Genomic DNA, 17,443 nt, shown 5'->3' with positions numbered 1-17,443 from the left:
TACTAGACCAACCCTCATGGTCAGCCTCTACCCCCACTTCCCTCTACCCCGAGGTCCCATTCCAGCCCCAGGTCGACCTCATCCGACAGATCCGCACGGAGACCGTGCCCCTGTCCCGACCATTCCCGGACCTTCCACCTCCCCCCGCGAGAGCGAGAATTGATATCGAAGACCGTACGCTCATCTGCTGCGACTTTAGCTCCGACTTCGCGCGGGGCATCTTCATGTTCTCTCGATTAGGGCTGCACGGAATAGCGTAGGTAGCTCTTCGCTAGGGTGCAGGAGGCGCAGGTGGAGCTTTTTGCGGCGCTGCGGATGAGTCGTCCTGTGACTCGGTGAATTTTGTTCCTTTTTTCTTAAGTTCGATCTAGATACGGAGTGATGAAACCTTGAAGTGACGGCGGGAACTTGGACGGAAGCTTCAAGCTTTTCCCCACTCGTCAGACAGAAGGCGGAATCGACACCAATAAAGAAGCGGGGGAAAATGCTCGGGAGGCTCCACTCACCGCCCGCCGCTTCAAACCCCAGCCTCTTTTTCTCCCCGCCCCGATTAAAGCAGCGTTCTTCGCCTGCCCTTCCATCTAGATCGAATCCACTGTTTCTATACAGTATAAGATAACATACGAGCTGGCTACTTCATAATTATGGACAATTCCCTCTGCATCTCGTCCAGTGATCTACACCACTCCTCTTCACATTCAACCTACCTAGCACCCTCCCTCCCCTCTGTCGCTGCAGACGCATCCACTCTAGCTGCATCACAACCACCGCATCAACAACACCACCAATTCCCCTCTCCCAACCCAAACTTCCATCCGAACCACCACCAGCAAACCAAGCGTCTCCAGCCCTTCGTCCCAGCAGACAATCCCCTCCCCTCTTCAGGACCATCCACCTCCACCTACACACAGCTCCAACCACAATCCCAACTCCACACGCAATGCCTGCCCCTCGACATCCGCACCATCCTCAGTCCTCCCGACCTCGACCTCTGGCGCACGCGCCTCTTCAACATCGATGAAATGATCGTCCTTAGTGAGCAACAGTGCGTTTTTCCCTATCCATTCACCCCCACTATCCCCGGGGCATCTAACAAGAGCGCGATTCTACATACTAAATCCCCAAGGACGGTGGGCAGATTCCTGACTTACTTCCCGCACATCGACAACGTCTACTCCCACCGCTCAACGCAGCACTACAAGCGCAAGCCCCTCGTCTCGCACTACTGGGACTGCCGGCTCAAGGGCCGCCCGCCGGGCACGCCCAAGTCCACCGACCCCAACAAGAAGAAGCGGAAGCGCACGGCCCGCGAGCGGGATCTGTGCGATGTCAAGATCAAGATCACGGAGTATTTTCCTTGGTCGGTTGAGCGGGAGAGTGATGGGCGGGTGGGGGAGGGGGAGGGGGAGGACGGGGAAGAAGGGGAGGGTTTGTCGGTGGGGGTAGGGGGTGGTGGTTCTGCTGCTGCTACTGGCAGCAATAGTGCCGCTGAGCGGATGGAGGGAGTCTCCGGGTCCAATTATAATCATTCGTTTGGGATGCTAACGCCGAATCTGCATGTGCTGTTGCCCGAGGGGCATCCGGGATTGCAGGGGCAGCGGTTCTTTACTATCCAGAGGGTGAATGGGAATGGGGGGAATGGGAAGAATGATGGGGTTACGGGGGGGCATCGGCATACGCTGGAAGAGAGTGATCGCGTGAAGAAAAATAGTGTGCAGCGGTTTCTCTTGAAGGAGGCGAGGCAAGAGAAGAAGAAGGCGGTCTCGGTAAGTTTCGAGATGCCTTTTTATTTGTCTCTATGTTCTACTACTGTCGGTGGGCGGTGGTGTTGATGGAGGGGGGGAGGGTTACGTCACTGGTGCGGCGGGCTGAACCTGACCACCGCACGCAATTCCCCGCTTCCCCTTCTCTTCTTTCTCCATCATTTTTGCCATCTTGCGTTATGTTCCTTCGATCTTTCTGGCAGACGAGTCCTTGTTTGTGGAATAGCCTGACGTGCCGAACTCAATCGGCAATTGCAAACGCTACATCAGCATATCTCCGTTCTAACGCCGGCCGCCTACAGACGCGAACCATGTCTACCCAGAACCAACCACAGAAGTCGTACCACACCAAAGCTACCGGGCTCGCGGCCAAGACTGTTGCCGATCACTCTGAAGACAACGATCTGAAGCTGTTTGGTAGTTGCTTTTGGTGAGACGGTTCGCGCTAATTCGCCTGGTGAAGTTGCTGACCATCTTCTGCAGTCCATTTGTCCAGCGCGTGTGGATCGCTCTGCAATTCAAGGGCATTCCGTACCAGTATATCGAAGTCGACCCTTACAAGAAGCCCCAATCCCTGCTTGAGGTCAACCCTAGGGGCCTGGTTCCTGCCTTGCGCCACGGGGACTGGAGTTCGCATGAGAGCACCGTGTTGCTCGAATACGTAAGTGATCGGCTTCAGACCTCGCCGGTCCTTTCTGACACGCCTCTAGTTGGAAGACTTGAACGCCGGCCCTCCGCTCCTGCCTCCAGAGAACCCAAAATTGCGAGGGCATTGTCGACTGTGGGCTGATTATGTATGTGCCAAAGTCCAAAATGAGAACATGCCACCTAACCAAGACAGGTAAATCGCCACATTGTGCCCACGTTCTACCGCGTTCTCCAAGAACAGGATCAGGAGAAACAGATATCGCATGCAGAAGAACTCCGTGACTCGTTCAACACTCTGGTTGGCGCGGCTCATACCGAAGGGCCGTTCTTTCTGGGCGACAAACTTTCCTTTGTCGACGTACAGGTTGCGCCTTGGATCATCCGGCTCCGACGGGTGCTGAAGCCGTATCGCGGCTGGCCAGACCCGGAAGCTGGTAGCAGATGGGGTGCGTGGGTAGACGCGATCGAGAACGACCCTCACGTTGCGGGGACCACGAGCGATGATGGGCTTTATCTGGATAGCTATGAGCGGTACGCGGGTAAGTATTCGTATCCCGTTCAGGCTGATGAGGCGCTGACACCTCTAGAAAACCGGCCCAACACATCGCAGCTGGCCAACGCGATAAATTCTGGGCGAGGGCTCCCGTAGTATGCGGTGGATCTCTTCGAAGTCTAATCGAGCGAATAAATATCTTTGTGCCTGGGACCTGGCGTCGCGGCGCTGGCAATTTGGATATGTATTGCCCTATTCGGGCGGAGGGAATTATTGTTGTATCGTAGATAGTGCACGTACTTTAACCACCTCGACCGCCTCGGAAGCCACCTCGGAAACCACCTCGACCACTGCTATCGGGTCCCCGGGGGCTGCGGATTGGCTGACGGGGTGACTGGGTGCCATCGGTGTTGGTTCGGCCTGCGGGTTGCTTCTCTCTCCGAGAATTGTAGCCGGTATTCGTTCGAGGAGAGTCCGGGTCATACAACTGCCCGGATTTCCCGGACGCCGTGGAGGAGTCGCGTTTGCTGCTGTTGGAGCTGTTGTCCCGTCCATTACCGCGACCCCTACCTTTACCGCGTCCCTCGTACGGTTTCGGAGGCGTAGCACTGCGCGGGGACGACGCCCCCGACGTGGGGGCGGAGGGACTGCCGAACAAGCGCTCTCGCACCTCTTCGTATTTGCGCTGCCTGTCCTCCAAGTTGCGCAACGCCATCGCTTGGCGTTCCTCGGCAGAGGGCAGAGCAGCCCTGCCGTCATCCTCCGAGTCGTCATCATTTAGGCCCAGACGGGACATTCCCGCCGTGGTTCCGTTCAACCCTGAACCACGCGTCGCGATCTGTGGGTTCCGACTGAGTACTGTGACTGCGGGTTTGAATTCTTGCCGAAGGGGCACATCGGAGCGCGCTTCAAGAAAATGGAAAGTCTGGGGGGATTCACTGCACATCGCGGAACAAACAGAGAGCGTGTCAGGACAATAACATTATGATTTTTTCGGAAATGAGAAGGGCTTACGCTTCCGCCCATAATTGGCGGTTGAACTCAGCCTGTTGGGCTCTGCGCTGCGCTTTGGTCACCTTGGAGGAGACTTTCTTCTCCGCCGGCGGGGGTGGGGTGTCGGCCACGAGTTTCTGGGGAAATTTTTTTGAAATGTCAGCGGTGTGAAAGTAAAGGAGAGGGTCCTTGCAATGGGGACAGCAATGTGGGGAGTAGAGATTCAAATATAAGATCTAGACGTACATCAGCCTGTTCTTCCCAATTTTCCGCCCATGCATCGGGGCCTGTTGAGGACTTTGCGCTCATGGCAGTATATGGTTGTTCGGTGGAGGGCGGATCGAAAGCGATTTGCAACAATGATTTGCGGGAGTGATGCGGTGGAGATAGAAATTCGGGGGTTTGAAATGGATTAACACGAGGTTTACTGTTTGTTCAGTGACGTACGAATATATAATTGAGAAGCAGAGGGGGACTGTGTAGTGTTGGTTTAGAAAGAGGGGAAAGAGGAGCAGACTTGAAGAGGAGAGAGGAGAACAGCAATGCTGAGGTGGAAAAGGAAGGGTTGCTTAACTAAGATCCTCCCACCGTCCCCGGAGCCCGCACCTATCGTCCTCCATTACTACTCATACTACGAAGACGACCTCCGACAACCACTCTCCACTCGCGTTCTTTCTACAAACTCCCTTGCTCTCTCGAATCTCTACCGAGCGTACAGCAGGCTACGATTCGAACTGCCCGCCAGCCACACCACAGCCCTCACCATGAACCTCGGTCAGTTCCCATATCCAGCGGCTGCTGGCTTGGCCCCGCTTTCCCCCCTCGAGCATCCCCAGATTCGACCCAGCAAACCTCCGCTGCTGCATGCTGACTGTCTCTGCAGACCGAGACGGCGATTCGCAGATGGCCTCTTCTCCCGAGTCCTCCCCGATGGCCTCCGATGACTCCAACCCCGGCACCCGCACCCCGACCAACAAGCTCCCAACCCACATTCCTCATTTCGACGGCTCCGAACTGTCCCCGCCCGGCTCGCAGACTCAGAGCAGCGCCTTCGAGGGTTCCGGAAAGTCTCACGGTCCCGGGGGACCGATCGCCTCGCCGTTGGCAGCCCAGGGTCTTCTCCCCCAGGGCGCCCAGCAGTCCGCCCCGGTGGCGTCGTGGATGAACAAGCGGGCGGAGGAGGAATATCAACGAGCGATGGAATTCGTCATCGATCAAGACTTCAGCTTGGGTACGTTGTCTATACATCTGACCGGCATGTCTACGGGATCCATGGGGTCGGCGGTTTCGAACGTGGTACTGATGCATAGCGTTTGCAGAGGAATTCGGGGATCCGTTCGATGAGAGAGATATGGAGGAAGGAGCTTAGGTGGGGGAGATGGTATATTTGCGAAATCATCTTGCATTGAAGCCAATGAACAGCGTGGAGACTGGAGTTCTGGGTGTTGGGTGATCTTCTTGTTCTGAGCCGGGGCGGGATTTTTGATGGGAACCGCGATGATTACACGTTTACGAGCTTGATTTGCATTTAGCCGATCATAGAATAGCATTTGCTGGGCTAGGCTAGGAACAACGTACCTCGGCGTTTGTAGAGTCTACTCCGTAGGTTGAAGTGCTTTATGGGTGCAGGCAGTGAATGAGCTGGAGTGGTGGTTGGCCCAGCAACGCGATCACCGCCAAAACAGCCCGGTGGCAGGGCGAGGTGCCCGCTCCAACCAATAACTTATCCATTTCCATCGCCAGCCCAGCTCTGCTCTGGAACTCTGCTCTGAAACTATCGCGCCATTTATTTATTGCTATCGCATCCCGACAACAGACGCGTCTTGGACGCCTCATTTTAATCGACATCATAGTGGTATATCTTCTACCCCGTTATCCATCGGCGTATCGCTCCTTCTACCCGCGCCTTGACGTCAAAACACGCCGCACATTCCAACTCGGTCCCGACCATCACGATGGAGGACTTTGTCTGTCCGTCCGTCACATTCCAGCCGTTATGGTACGTGGAGCACTCTTATCTTCTTCATGTCAAATCAGCAGCCCCTTTCAATGAGAGTTGCAATATCCATCCAAGACAGGCCAGCACTTGGCTCACTCACTCCGGCCTGGCCCCTTTCTTGCATCTCCTCCTTTCTTCTACCTTGGACCTCATCATGACTTGTGTTGAACCCCATCGCCTCCAGATGTCTAACATGCGACCTTGAATAGCCCCCCACATCTGAACCTTCCTCAGAACACCAAGTTCGGATTCACCCCAACGAAAACCCTCACCCGATCAGCTCCGCACGCTTGGGACCGCAAGCCATCCACGTCGTTTCGCGCACGCGGCCGGTCGCGCAAAGTCTGGAAGCGCTTTCGCTCCTCGTTCAACAGCATGAAAGCGCTGCAGCAGATCACCGCGGGCGAGCGGCACGCGATTGATGAGGAGCTACAGCTCGAGATCAACAGCACGAGGAATCCGGGTCTCGTCCGCGGAGTCAAGCGGAGATGCTTCGCGCTGGACCCGGATGACCTTGCCAGCGGAAACTCACGAGGAAGGTCATTCTTGGAAACACAGTGGGAGTCTGATTCAAAAGGGCGGCGACGTGAGTTACCTTCTTTTTTGGTTCTTCCTTGGGCTTGGGGGCTATATATACTTTGCCCTCTTGGCGAGTGGAAGACGTCATCTTTCACGTAAGAACTAACGATGATTAGGCAAGCTGCCACTTATTTACAGCGAGTTTGTGGACCTTCCCGATGAACCGATGGCGACGGACAGTCTTCTTCAGCCACATGACAATATCGAGGGTACCGGCGACGAGCGAGACGCGTCCACGTCGATGCACGAGAACCTTGTTATCAGCGAGCCGGACGAATTAGCGACGGCTGACCTCCCGGAGACCCCTACGAAATTGGTGCCCGGTGCGCCCTACCCCCGCACGCTACCTGGCGATTCGGACGGTTTGTCCCCTGGTTTGGACGGGGACATGACAAGCATAAAAGGACACGAGATCAGTCATGCTTCGCCATATACTGTGTTTAGTCCGGTTGTCGGAGGGTCACATACTGATTCGCCTACTACAAATACTGCGGAGGAGGACAGTGATGATGACGGTGATGCCGCTGCTACGATCAAGGAGGTTCTGCTGAGCGCGACGAAGCTGGATTCGAATCCGAAGACCCCTGCTGTCGTTCCTGACATCACCGTCGAGCAGGAATCGACTATTGTGCGGTCGGCTTTGCGCAGCTCGTTGGGCGGAGAAGACGCCGAACTACTGAGCAACTTCCTCTCTAAGGCCCAGGCGAAGCGTGACGCCAAGGCTGCTGCTGCTGCCGCTGAGACCGGCTGCTTAACCAAAGCTGTTGCTGAGGCCGAAGCTACTGAGGCCGCAGAGATGGCCGCAAATAAGGCCCCGCTGGTCGAAAAGGAGGATGAAGCCAAGATGATGCAGGAAACGTCACCGGTTGAGATGCCAACCCCGCCGTCGCGGCGCGCGCTGGAGGACCTCGACGCCAACTCGCCCTCGCCGCAAAAACCACAGCAAGTATCTCCGACCAAGTCGCTCGAGAACGAGAACCAAGAGGCCGAAAGCCCGCGTCGTAGCACACGCCCGCGTGCCCCGCCAGTACGCCCCTCTACCGTGGCGGCTGCAGTGCGCAGCACCTTCGCTCTCCGCCGTGCCAAGGGCAACGAGTTTGTGTTTCTCCAGCGGACCGAGGCCCAAGAGCTCGCTCTGGCCACGAAACGCAACACGCGGTTCAACAAGGGCAGCTCCACCATGCCGAAGCAAACACTGCATGTTCTTCAAATTCACAAAAGCTACACCACTCCGATCGGTGACGACAAAGCCAGCCCTGCTCCGGTGGCTCGAGAAAGTGCAAAGGCCAAGAAGCATGTGTCTTGGAACAACAACCGACTCGTGGAGTTCGAAGGTGAAGACGCCAATGCGACCGGTCACAAAAATGACGTCGCTGGTGTGGGCCGTGGGGTAACGCATCAGCGCAGCACGGACAAACCCTCCGATGTGAAAAGAAAGGCAGCCAGTGGCCGCACGACTCGGTCGCAGACGGGGCAGAAGACTGGTGGTGAGACGGTCCCCGACGCAGCGACTACTGCACCCGCTACTGCAACGCCGCGGGCGCGGCGCGTGCGCGGAGCGTCCGGGCCCGAAACCACGGCTGTTGCTGCTCCCACCTCTTCTCCTACCTCGTCGTCTGCATCTTCCGGCAATGATAGTCCCCTCGGTCAACGCAAGAAGTTGATCCCCAAATCCCCCAGGAAGACGATCGAGACCCCGTCCAAGGGGAGCAGTGCCACCGCCAGCATGACAAGCAGCAGCAGCAAGACATCACTCCGCAGCAGTAGCACGAAGACGAGTCTGCTTAAGGTCAATGCGGGATCGACGCCGGTTGCCAGACGGATTCGCTCACGTTCGTGAGGTCGTGGTTGGGGGAGGAGGTCGTGTGTGATTGTTCGATTATTTCTACATACTAGCATGGATGGCGTGGGTTTTCTTACTGGATGCATAGGATAGGCGTTTGGGCTGTTATCTCGCTTATTCGGGTACTCGAATATTACATACTGCTAATATCTTCGGTTTGAGTGCCTGTGTTGAGTTTGTATCGTCTATACTGTGCGGATGTATTCCTACCTAAAGCCATCGGTGTAACTATGCCTCGGTAAATGGTCTGATGCCTTAGGCATAAGTATGTTTTTCATCCCAGGTACAGTAACTTGGTCGTGTGACCTTCGCTAAGGATGCAAGCTATTATGCAGCGTGCATTTCTCAAATATGAAATACCTGCCTCTTGATTGATAAGATGCGGAGCTTCGTAGAAGAGAGGGTATCTGATTTTTAGCATTCACAAACCTTGGGTCTTGCCCTTCAAGGTGCCTCTTTGGGATTCCCGTTGTATATAAATTCCCGTCGGCATAGCAAGCACTTACTGTACTGATGACAGATGAGCATCAACACTAGATAGTTATCAAGAATCATTTACCAAGGGATTCAAATTTATATTTCCAAAAGTGGTAAAATCTATCATCCGCTAGGTTTCCTTCCTAACTTTCACTAAGGACTAAATAGGAGAACCGTGCGCAATCTACGCTCAAACTGGTATACAAGACTTGCAATCTTGTTGATGGACTTGACCTTCCTATAATTTATTATTTACCTAGCCCCAATAGCATAATTATAAGGCTATTGAGACAGAAGGCGTGAGTTGCCTCTCGTTCATACCAAGATTTGAAGATAGTATTGCTCTTCATGATTGTCTGCCTGTCTGTATTGCTATCTCGTTGAACGGTCTTTAGTGTAGCTTAGGAGTCAAAACCGGTACATGTATCTATCAATCTGTACTACGAAGTGCCACAAGGATGAATTGATCTCCAGGAGCTAGACTGGCGAGATTACTATGGCCAAGGCTCGTCGTCCTCTGTTTTGTGTGTGGGTGGTAGTAGTTCTTATGGGAGACCTGCTAGGAGCAAACCATCCATTTCTCTGAGCTGAGCACAGGTAACACTCCTATTTTCCTTTCACTGAACGAAGAAAGTAGGGGAAGAAGGGACGAAGGGATAAAAGTAGCGCGCACCCAGCAAGCTGGACAAGGAACTGCCTCTACAGGTCAAAGCAGGGCAGTCAGGATGTTCTGGCGTTCTTTTCCCATGGAGACACGCTTACTGATAAAGAAGAATGATAGTATGTATCTCATCGAGTCCGTACGAGACGGGACAAACGATTTCAGAGTATACTCAACTGGCATGAGCCGCAGAGTAAACAGAGGAATCCTCCACTCACCCTCAACCCAACAGAGCCCTCTCAGACCGATATCAGAAAGAAGAACACCCACACGCGACACACCCTGCACGATGATACAATCCCCTGCACGGCTACTGCAACCCTTTCCAGACACACAGTGCATGCACATGTACAGTATGAATGTAGAATTGCCTTGGTCCTCATTTGCGTGTCCAGCATGAGTCAGAACCTCCGCGAAAGCTAACTAGCGATCTACAGGCTACAGACTAACTTACAGCACACCTTAACTTTAATGAGATGTCGACTTTTGTTTTGTTTTCAACGGTCCTGATGCGGTTTGTCAAGAACCCCCCCCCCGGTCAAGCCACGAAGCAAGGGGGCTGGATTGTAAGGCTACGTGCATGCAGCTCTCTGCTTGAGATTTGCAAGAACACCTGGAGAGAGAGGAATCGCTACAATTCCCCAGGTTGGTAAATGGGAGGGGAATACTGTGACCCGGTAGGGTCGATTTGCCAGGTAAGGAAGTATATACTACCTGGGATGGGGTTTGGCATCAACAACCATAATGACTATACCCAGAAAGTGTGACATAGACATTAAGCATAGCAACGGTACGAGTAAACGATAGCAGAGAAACAACCAACGCCGATAAAAAGAATTTACCGCAACTGCCGAGCAAAAAAAAAATACATCTTGAGGCTTCAGCAAGATTATAATAATCGCGCAACGAAAAAAAATGGATCTCCAGTTTTCATTTCCCTCTTTCACCCCGCCCGCTCCCCTCGCTTGGAACCATCTCTGTAATGTACACGGAATGGGTGTTGCAAGTAGTCGGATGGGTTCAGTTGGAACTTGGGTGCAGTACTAGTTTGATCTTTGGGGATTATCATCGAGGGTACGGGAGATTGATTCTGTCGTGATTGGTAGACTAGGACTTGGTGGCCAGTAGAGAGAAAGAACCGGTTGCCTACAATGTGGGAACGAACTCACTGCTGGATGGTTGTTGTTGAGATTGAAATATTGTGTCGGAACTCGGAGAACCCGGTTGGTCGGTTTCTGGTCCTTTGGCTCGTTGGATGGAGATACTCATGTATGGAGACTGTTGGATTCGGACCAACACCGCCCATGTTGACCGTGTTTTCGGGTCTCCATCATCGGTCGATGGAAAATGGACTATCTATGGCTCTAGTTCAAATATTCGGAAAGATGACGAAACTGGACCATTTGCAGGCATACTTCGCCATACCCCGACTTCTGGTGGGTTTGACGGTTGTAGCAAGCAAACACGCAGACAATCGATCAAAAGTGTAATAAACATTCAACAAAAAGCATTAAATGGTGTACCTGAAATTCCCCGATAGATAGATAATCATCAACCCCCCCCCCGACGAATCAAAAGCAAAGCAACCTCCTCCCTCCCCACTTTGTTGACTGGATGTTCTGGAAATTTGTAGCATTAATGCCTCACAAATGCCTGCCTGCCTCACTCTACAAATTCTAATCCAAACACCCACCTTGCCAGAAACCATTCATTCCAATCAATGTACATCTTCCACGTCATTAATTTCCCTGGCCCCCCCCTTTTATGGGTTGTTCCCCTGGTTTAGGTCTAATTGGAATGCCGAACTGCAAGCCACCAAAGCCACTGCACCAAATCCCCCCCAGGGAAAATTGATAGGGTTAGGGCAGCCGCACCTGGCGCAGGGCGGCGGGGGATCCACTTTTGCAGTTGCAGTGCCAGCCAGCAGGCACAGGCAGTGCTAAGCTGAAAGCAGAGGCTCGGTGGTTGGTGCAGTGGTTAGTGGAGTGGTTAGGGCTTTGCCGGATTTGTCCACCGGGCCGGGAGTTCAGTTGTTTGCCCGGGTTTTTCCGGTAAACCACCTTACTACCTGTCCGGTTCTGGGAGGGCTGGTGTGCTAGGCTGGCTTGGGTTTAGTGAGGGGCTCACACTCTTTTACCCCCCCTCGATCGGGTGTTGACGTTGACGTTGCTGTTGCTGTTGCTTGCTGGAGCGGGTGCTGTTGCATTTGCTACTTTTGACTGTACGGAGTACACAAAGGCTTTAAACCACCAAGCATCACCCAAGAAAGATTTTCTTCACAGCCTTACTAGTTACTACTCCGTAGTTGTACGAGTAATAATCAAATCCTGGTAAGGTACCAAGTTACTGTTTGTTACACAAGTTCGCAACCTTTTTTTTTTTCTGTTAGAGTGGTCGGTGATTGACAGAAACCGACGTCATCCCGCAGAGGTTAGGTTCCCCCCCCCCCTTCTGCATGGAGGACTGTCCTCCGAGCTCGAGCTTTTTGGTTTGGTTAGCGTGTGTCGGATGTCGCATTGCATTACTGTTCCTGTACTCCGTACGTCCGTGCTCTGTGTGGACTTTAGGTTGCAACTCGTGTTCAAGGTTATTGGCGGATGGAGGATTTAGTTTTCGTAGGTTCTCTTCGGGGGCAGGGATTAGTTAACTAACTTAGCTGTCTTGGACTAATTCGTTACAACCTTGCAAGGTTTGATGATTTTTGGGGGCTGTTGCGTTGTCTTGCTGGGTTGATTACGGAGACAATCGTTTACGCTGTACGGTTTGCAATGGTTAAATTTTGGTCCAAAAATGTTGAAGGGTCATAATTCTGTATCGTCTAGCTGATAAGAAGATTATCTCATTCCGTCATTTTTTTATGTCCCGCATAAATCATTAACGCTTGGGGTTTTCTTCTTCCCGTTCCAGGAAAACGCTTAAGCAGACAGGTTCTTGGCCGTCTCCTCGGGCCACACGTCGTAGCCGAAGGTATCCTTCATGTTGACGAAGCGGAAGTGACGGCCCTTGGCGACCGCGTTGACCGCCTCGAAGTCCTCGTCCGACAGCTCGATGCTCTTGAAGTTGGACTCGATGCGGGCGGGGTTGGAGCTCTTGGGCAGGACGACGTAGCCGCGGCGGATACCCCAGGCGATCAGCACCTGCGCCAACGTGTTGTTGCCCTTCTGGGCGATCTCGTTCAGGGTCTTGTTCTCGCTGACGCGCTCGCCCGTCGTGGGCACCTGGTTCTGCGAGCCCAGGGGCGAGTAGGCCTCGGGCAGGATGTCGTGGTCGAAGCAGTACTGGACCAGCTCCTCGTTGGGCAGGAAGGGGTGGATCTCGATCTGGTTGACGTGAGGCTTGACCTCGGCGTACTTGAGCAGCTTCTCCAAGCCCTCGATGGTCCAGTTGGAAACTCCGATCGCCTTGACCTTACCCTCCTTGTAGATCTTCTCCATCGCCCGCCAGGTGGGCTCGGGGTTCTCAGTCAGGTCCTTGAGGATGACGTACTGGAAGGGTTGGTTAGCTGGGATGCTGGTTGCTGGCTGCCAGGGGTCAAGGGATGGGGGGCTTACCTTTCCATCAGGGCCGATCTTGGGCTTCTCCTGAGTCTCCTTCTCGGCGGCAATGGGCCAGTGAACCAGGAACAGGTCGATGTAGTCGAGCTGGAGCTTCTCCAGGGAGTTGTTGACCGACCACTCGACATCCTCGGGGCGGTGCAGGTGGTTCCAGACCTTGGTGCAGATGAAGATGTCCTCGCGCTTGACGGAGGGGTTCTTCTTGAGGAAGTCCTTGACCGCCTGGCCAACCTCGTCCTCGTTCAGGTAGAACCAGGCGCAGTCGAGGTGACGGTAGCCGATGTTGAGAGCGGCAGTGACGGCGTCGTAGGTCTCACCCTTGGATCCCTCGCTGGCGAAGGTACCGAAACCCACGGCGGGGATCTTGACGCCGTTGCTGAGAGTGAAAGTTTTGCCGGAAGACATGATGGTGATTTGTGGTGGATGCGGGGGTTGTTGTTGTTGTTGTTGGGAGGAAAGTTAATGGGAGGGAAAGGAAGAAGAACCGGCTTCAGTTGAGAGTTGTGGGAGGAAAGGTACAAATAATAATGGTGGTGGTTTGTGGTGAGTAGAACAGGAAGGATAGAAGTGGGGGAGGGCGTTTAAAGAGGGGTTGTGGTAGTGGTGGTAGTGGTGGTGATGGATGATGCTGCGAGGCGTGGTAGTCACTTTGCAATTGGCTCTCACCGATGACATTAACCTTTTTTCTGAGCTGTTCTACTGAGTCCAGATGAGTTCTACATTGTTCGATGGAGTTTTCTGAAGCTTCTAGCATCGAGGATCGAGGGCAATGGCATTCATTGTGAGCTCATAGCCGTAGATTCATAGCAAGCTTAGATGGATACTACTAGGTATGAGTACCATGAGTACTAGGTAGGTAGCTCCTCCACCGAAGCTCTTCCTACCTAGTATCCTCTCTAGTTTCTCTTCCCGGAGCGAGCTTCACCCGGCAACATGACGGCATTGCAGTGAAAACCCGTCTTGAAACCCTCGGGCTCCCCTCCTCTTCCTCCTCTTCCTCGTCTTCCTCCTGCCTGCCCCCCTCCCCTCCCCACTGCGTATTTTCAGGCCAATCCCAATCCAAAACCCATGACATCACCGGCTCATAATTCAGAGCGAAACGGCGCGAGCGTTTGGAGACCCGCTACTGCCCGCTCGATCGTCATCGGCTCCACCGATCTCAGACTCACCCATGGCTGAGGGTATTGACCTTGACCCAATTATCCCCCGTCCAAGACACCTGCTGGGTCTGTTCTGCCCCCTCCTGTCCACTGGCCATGCATTGTGGCTTCATGCCGGTCGGAAAAGAGGATCCTCTGCCCCCCCTTTTGCTGAACTAGTCTTAGGCATCTAGGGGGTTCGTCCTGCAATGGAAATTAGTTATTGGCGGTGATGCCACAGGATAGCCCTGTTCCGCCCCGCCCGTCGAAGGTGGTGTGGTAGTGGTGGTGGTAGTGGTGGTTGTGGTGGTGATGGCAATGATGGTCAGTGATAGCCTCAAGGGAACTGCAGACTTGTTGCAGACTTGCAGATGTGTCGCGGCGGTGATGAGGGTGGAGCAAAATCCCTCATTCTGATACCGTTCAGTACCTCCTATTACGACTCGGTACTTCTGATTTCTTGCCTGTCAGCGGGGATGACACGCTGGGCGGTATGGTACCGAACAGGGTCCGGGTGGTATTTGAGTGGAAAGATTACCATGGATCTTTCCAAGACTCCACTGCTCTGCTCACCAATGGTCGATTCCCTACCGACTCCGCTGGCCCCGCTCCTCCCTATCACCACTAATCACCATCCATGTGTGAGTGATGACGATAATTCCTAGGGATGATGATACGCCCCGGTGGAGCCCGGATTGTGGATTCGAGTAACTGCGGATGGCGGATGGAGGGCAGTAAACCCGCAGTAGCAGCATTAGCAGCAGTAGCAGCAGTAGCAGCAGCAGCAGCAGCAGCAACATGCACCCCATCACCACCACCAGCACCACCAGCACCACCACCATCGACTCCACTATCATTCCTCCTACGTATCGACTGCAGTACGCCGTACCATCCCAGCAGTAACACCCTCAGTAATGCGTTGAACCATCCATCAGAAACATCCCCCATTTCTAGTTCAATGACTTCGGCTGGTCCGCCACTATCGCTCTTCAAAGCTTGTTATATATGATCCCAGCTCTGCCCTCCTCTTTTTTCTTCTTTCCTTCCGTCATCCTTCTATCCATTCTCATCTTCTTCTTCAATCACTACCACTTCCTTCCAGGTGAAGAGCTCTTCGGTTCAATTCCTGGTTTTCATCTTATAATAGGAGTGATATCATCCCCCCCCGTCTCTTATCATCATTCCCTCACCTCTCCGGTGTACGCTTTAAACTCTCTCTTCCTCCTCAGTCTCCCTGGTGGTGCTCTTTGGTTCTTCAACCTCGAAACTCAATTCCTCCGCCTCTTAACCAGTCAAAAAACTTACCCATCATCATGCCTCGCATCGAAGACGCTGAAGGGGTTGACCCTACTGCTCCTGCCCCTACCCACCGCGAATCTCGCGGTTCCCTCCCCATTCCCGGTGATCTCTCCGGCAACACCGTCGAGGTCCCCGCTACCCGCAGCTCCATCAGTGATGCTGCTCAGTTCATGCACAACCTGAGCTTTGCTCCCTCTTCCCGGGACCGTCGTGCCTCTCGCAACTCCTTCGGCACCTCCCTGCCTATCCCCAGATCTCCCCGTGTCTCGCGGTTGTCCTCCGTTGTCACGAGAGATGTCTCCCGGGATATCCTGGCCTCCCAGGTCCAGGACATGTCCAAGGAGAAGGTCGCCGCCGCCAAGAACATGGCCTTCGCCTTCGACATTGACGGTGTCTTGGCTCACGGTAACCACGCCATCCCCCAGGCCAAGGAGGCCCTCAAGATGCTGAACGGCGACAACGAGCTGGGCATCAAGATTCCCTACATCCTCCTGACCAACGGTGGTGGTAAGACCGAGGAGGCGCGCTGCGCGCAGCTCACCGAGGTCCTCGACTGCCCCATCTCCACCGACCAGTTCATCCAGTCCCACACCCCAATGCAGGCATTGGCTGAGTACTACGAGACTGTCCTGGTTCTCGGTGGTGAGGGTCAGAAGATCCGTGAGGTCGCTGAGAACTACGGCTTCAAGAACGTCATCCACCCCAAGGATATTCAGGCCTGGGACCCCACCGTCTCTCCCTGGAGCACCCTTTCCGAGGAGGAGAAGGCCGAGGCCAAGCCCCGCGACTTCTCCCAGGTCAAGTTCGACGCTATCCTGGTCTTTGCCGACTCTCGCGACTACCAGACCGACATGCAGCTCATCATGGATCTCTTGCTGGCCGAGGATGGAAAGCTCCTGACCCGTGCCAAGGACCCTGTCGCTTCCCGCATCCCCATCTACTTCTCGCAGGGTGACTTGCTCATGCCCACCGACCACAAGGGTCCCCCCCGTCTCACCCAGGGTCTTTTCCGTATCTCCATTGAGGCCCAGTACAAGGCTCTCACTGGTGTCGACCTCGAGCGTGTTGTCTACGGTAAGCCCGAGCGCGCCACCTACACCTACGCCGATGAGGTTCTCAAGTCGTGGATGGAGGAGATCCACAACGAGAACAAGCTGCCCGAGAACATCTACATGGTCGGTGACAACCCGGCCTCCGACATCTGCGGTGGTAACATGCACGGCTGGAACACCTGCTTGGTCCGCACCGGTGTCTTCCAGGGCGGTGACAACGACGACAACAACCCGGCCAACTTCGGTGTCTTCCCCAACGTGCTCGAGGCTGTCAAGGCCGCCGTCCGCAAGGAATTGGGCCAGGAGTTCAAGTTCAAGTGGAACCCCAAGGTCAACCCTGTCCTCCACAGCGAGAACGCCTCCGCTGTTGAGTAAACGGGACGCCTACAACCAATCAAAAACAAGGAACCTGGCATCTGGGCTGGGTTCTTTCTTTTATCTTCTCATTCCCCATTTTCTCATACATCATGTTTGATTGATCAAGTACATTGATGTTAGACATCTTTTTCATCTTTCCCCCACCCACCTACCACCATATTGTTACGGCTTTACGGGTTTGGACTACTGATATCCATCGTTGTCGCTTGTCCTGGGCAGTTAAAGAACCAGAAAGCAGACCGATTCTTTGTCTCGAGTGTTTTTTGTGTCATGTTATTATTTAGATTGCGATTGATTTTTTTCTCATATGATGAAGATGCAATATGCAAGGCATGCATCAATGAACGGTATCTTTTTTTCTTCTTTAATAACTCCATGTCACTTCAGCTCCGTACTATTGGGTAATGGGAATATCTAGAGTTTCTTAGACTTTTTCTTCTTCCTCCAAAAAATGTCTTCAACAAAGAAAGTCATGACGTGATGTACAGCACTGTACAACCGGAAGCGGTCAGTGTCACACACATACACAGACCGCCCGTTCCGCCCGTTGCATAAAGTTTCTTTT

At 53.7% G+C, this 17,443-nt stretch overlaps 8 protein-coding genes across 8 annotated transcripts; 6 read left to right on the top strand and 2 right to left on the bottom strand.

The window, feature by feature from the left end:
• Positions 1 to 644: 644 nt before the first annotated feature.
• On the top strand, positions 645 to 1,832 carry BO95DRAFT_359534 (uncharacterized protein; the record flags this gene model as incomplete). The annotated part of the gene is made up of 3 exons (XM_025582448.1): positions 645 to 1,045; positions 1,139 to 1,442; positions 1,494 to 1,832. 3 exons carry the CDS (start codon positions 645 to 647, stop codon positions 1,830 to 1,832), a joined length of 1,044 nt encoding a protein of 347 aa, XP_025443843.1.
• Positions 1,833 to 1,934: 102 nt separating this feature from the next.
• On the top strand, positions 1,935 to 3,161 carry BO95DRAFT_441449 (glutathione S-transferase family protein). Its single transcript, XM_025586178.1, has 5 exons — positions 1,935 to 2,193; positions 2,247 to 2,424; positions 2,474 to 2,557; positions 2,605 to 2,950; positions 2,999 to 3,161. Exons 1-5 carry the CDS (start codon positions 2,075 to 2,077, stop codon positions 3,058 to 3,060), a joined length of 789 nt encoding a protein of 262 aa, XP_025443842.1. The 5' UTR covers positions 1,935 to 2,074; the 3' UTR covers positions 3,061 to 3,161.
• On the bottom strand, positions 3,111 to 4,392 carry BO95DRAFT_88712 (uncharacterized protein). The gene is made up of 3 exons (XM_025592314.1): positions 4,144 to 4,392; positions 3,919 to 4,034; positions 3,111 to 3,842 (listed from the first exon to the last, which is right to left on the bottom strand). Exons 1-3 carry the CDS (start codon positions 4,204 to 4,206, stop codon positions 3,206 to 3,208), a joined length of 816 nt encoding a protein of 271 aa, XP_025443841.1. The 5' UTR covers positions 4,207 to 4,392; the 3' UTR covers positions 3,111 to 3,205.
• Positions 4,393 to 4,522: 130 nt separating this feature from the next.
• On the top strand, positions 4,523 to 5,352 carry BO95DRAFT_441446 (uncharacterized protein). The gene is made up of 3 exons (XM_025586177.1): positions 4,523 to 4,671; positions 4,781 to 5,128; positions 5,217 to 5,352. Exons 1-3 carry the CDS (start codon positions 4,662 to 4,664, stop codon positions 5,264 to 5,266), a joined length of 408 nt encoding a protein of 135 aa, XP_025443840.1. The 5' UTR covers positions 4,523 to 4,661; the 3' UTR covers positions 5,267 to 5,352.
• Positions 5,353 to 5,634: 282 nt separating this feature from the next.
• On the top strand, positions 5,635 to 8,544 carry BO95DRAFT_441445 (uncharacterized protein). The gene is made up of 3 exons (XM_025586176.1): positions 5,635 to 5,896; positions 6,106 to 6,482; positions 6,592 to 8,544. Exons 1-3 carry the CDS (start codon positions 5,853 to 5,855, stop codon positions 8,313 to 8,315), a joined length of 2,145 nt encoding a protein of 714 aa, XP_025443839.1. The 5' UTR covers positions 5,635 to 5,852; the 3' UTR covers positions 8,316 to 8,544.
• A 3,694-nt stretch (positions 8,545 to 12,238) lies between these two features.
• gldB (putative glycerol dehydrogenase (GldB)) lies at positions 12,239 to 13,766 on the bottom strand. Its single transcript, XM_025586175.1, has 2 exons — positions 13,008 to 13,766; positions 12,239 to 12,941 (listed from the first exon to the last, which is right to left on the bottom strand). The coding sequence occupies exons 1-2, from the start codon at positions 13,413 to 13,415 to the stop codon at positions 12,372 to 12,374; spliced, it is 978 nt and encodes a 325-aa protein (XP_025443838.1). The 5' UTR covers positions 13,416 to 13,766; the 3' UTR covers positions 12,239 to 12,371.
• Positions 13,767 to 14,691: 925 nt separating this feature from the next.
• On the top strand, positions 14,692 to 15,310 carry BO95DRAFT_493631 (uncharacterized protein). Its single transcript, XM_025590766.1, has one exon. It carries the CDS (start codon positions 14,817 to 14,819, stop codon positions 15,156 to 15,158), a length of 342 nt encoding a protein of 113 aa, XP_025443837.1. The 5' UTR covers positions 14,692 to 14,816; the 3' UTR covers positions 15,159 to 15,310.
• Positions 15,311 to 16,962, top strand: BO95DRAFT_88629 (phosphatidyl synthase). Its single transcript, XM_025592311.1, has one exon. The coding sequence runs from the start codon at positions 15,463 to 15,465 to the stop codon at positions 16,873 to 16,875; it is 1,413 nt and encodes a 470-aa protein (XP_025443836.1). The 5' UTR covers positions 15,311 to 15,462; the 3' UTR covers positions 16,876 to 16,962.
• The last annotated feature ends 481 nt before the right edge of the window (positions 16,963 to 17,443 follow it).

The sequence above is a fragment of the Aspergillus brunneoviolaceus genome (assembly GCF_003184695.1).
Source record: "Aspergillus brunneoviolaceus CBS 621.78 unplaced genomic scaffold BO95scaffold_22, whole genome shotgun sequence".
Lineage (NCBI taxonomy): Eukaryota > Fungi > Ascomycota > Eurotiomycetes > Eurotiales > Aspergillaceae > Aspergillus > Aspergillus brunneoviolaceus.
The sequence above is the reverse complement of the archived record's forward strand: the minus strand, read 5'-3'. Positions and strand labels throughout refer to the sequence as shown.

Bases quoted from the DNA above. Each gene is read 5' to 3' on its own strand.
- BO95DRAFT_441449 (XM_025586178.1), top strand. From the start codon at position 2,075: ATGTCTACCCAGAACCAACCACAGAAGTCGTACCACACCAAAGCTACC. The intron at 2,194-2,246 runs GTGAGACGGTTC...CATCTTCTGCAG, and splicing joins CTGTTTGGTAGTTGCTTTTG to TCCATTTGTCCAGCGCGTGT. The intron at 2,951-2,998 runs GTAAGTATTCGT...TGACACCTCTAG, and splicing joins TAGCTATGAGCGGTACGCGG to AAAACCGGCCCAACACATCG.
- BO95DRAFT_88712 (XM_025592314.1), bottom strand. From the start codon at position 4,206: ATGAGCGCAAAGTCCTCAACAGGCCCCGATGCATGGGCGGAAAATTGG. The intron at 4,035-4,143 runs GTACGTCTAGAT...AAATTTCCCCAG, and splicing joins ATTGGGAAGAACAGGCTGAT to AAACTCGTGGCCGACACCCC. The intron at 3,843-3,918 runs GTAAGCCCTTCT...CGCGATGTGCAG, and splicing joins CGCCAATTATGGGCGGAAGC to TGAATCCCCCCAGACTTTCC.
- BO95DRAFT_441446 (XM_025586177.1), top strand. The intron at 5,129-5,216 runs GTACGTTGTCTA...TAGCGTTTGCAG, and splicing joins CGATCAAGACTTCAGCTTGG to AGGAATTCGGGGATCCGTTC.
- BO95DRAFT_441445 (XM_025586176.1), top strand. From the start codon at position 5,853: ATGGAGGACTTTGTCTGTCCGTCCGTCACATTCCAGCCGTTATG. The intron at 5,897-6,105 runs GTACGTGGAGCA...GACCTTGAATAG, and splicing joins GTCACATTCCAGCCGTTATG to CCCCCCACATCTGAACCTTC. The intron at 6,483-6,591 runs GTGAGTTACCTT...AACGATGATTAG, and splicing joins TGATTCAAAAGGGCGGCGAC to GCAAGCTGCCACTTATTTAC.
- gldB (XM_025586175.1), bottom strand. From the start codon at position 13,415: ATGTCTTCCGGCAAAACTTTCACTCTCAGCAACGGCGTCAAGATCCCC. The intron at 12,942-13,007 runs GTAAGCCCCCCA...CAACCCTTCCAG, and splicing joins AGATCGGCCCTGATGGAAAG to TACGTCATCCTCAAGGACCT.
- BO95DRAFT_493631 (XM_025590766.1), top strand. From the start codon at position 14,817: ATGATGATACGCCCCGGTGGAGCCCGGATTGTGGATTCGAGTAACTGC.
- BO95DRAFT_88629 (XM_025592311.1), top strand. From the start codon at position 15,463: ATGCCTCGCATCGAAGACGCTGAAGGGGTTGACCCTACTGCTCCTGCC.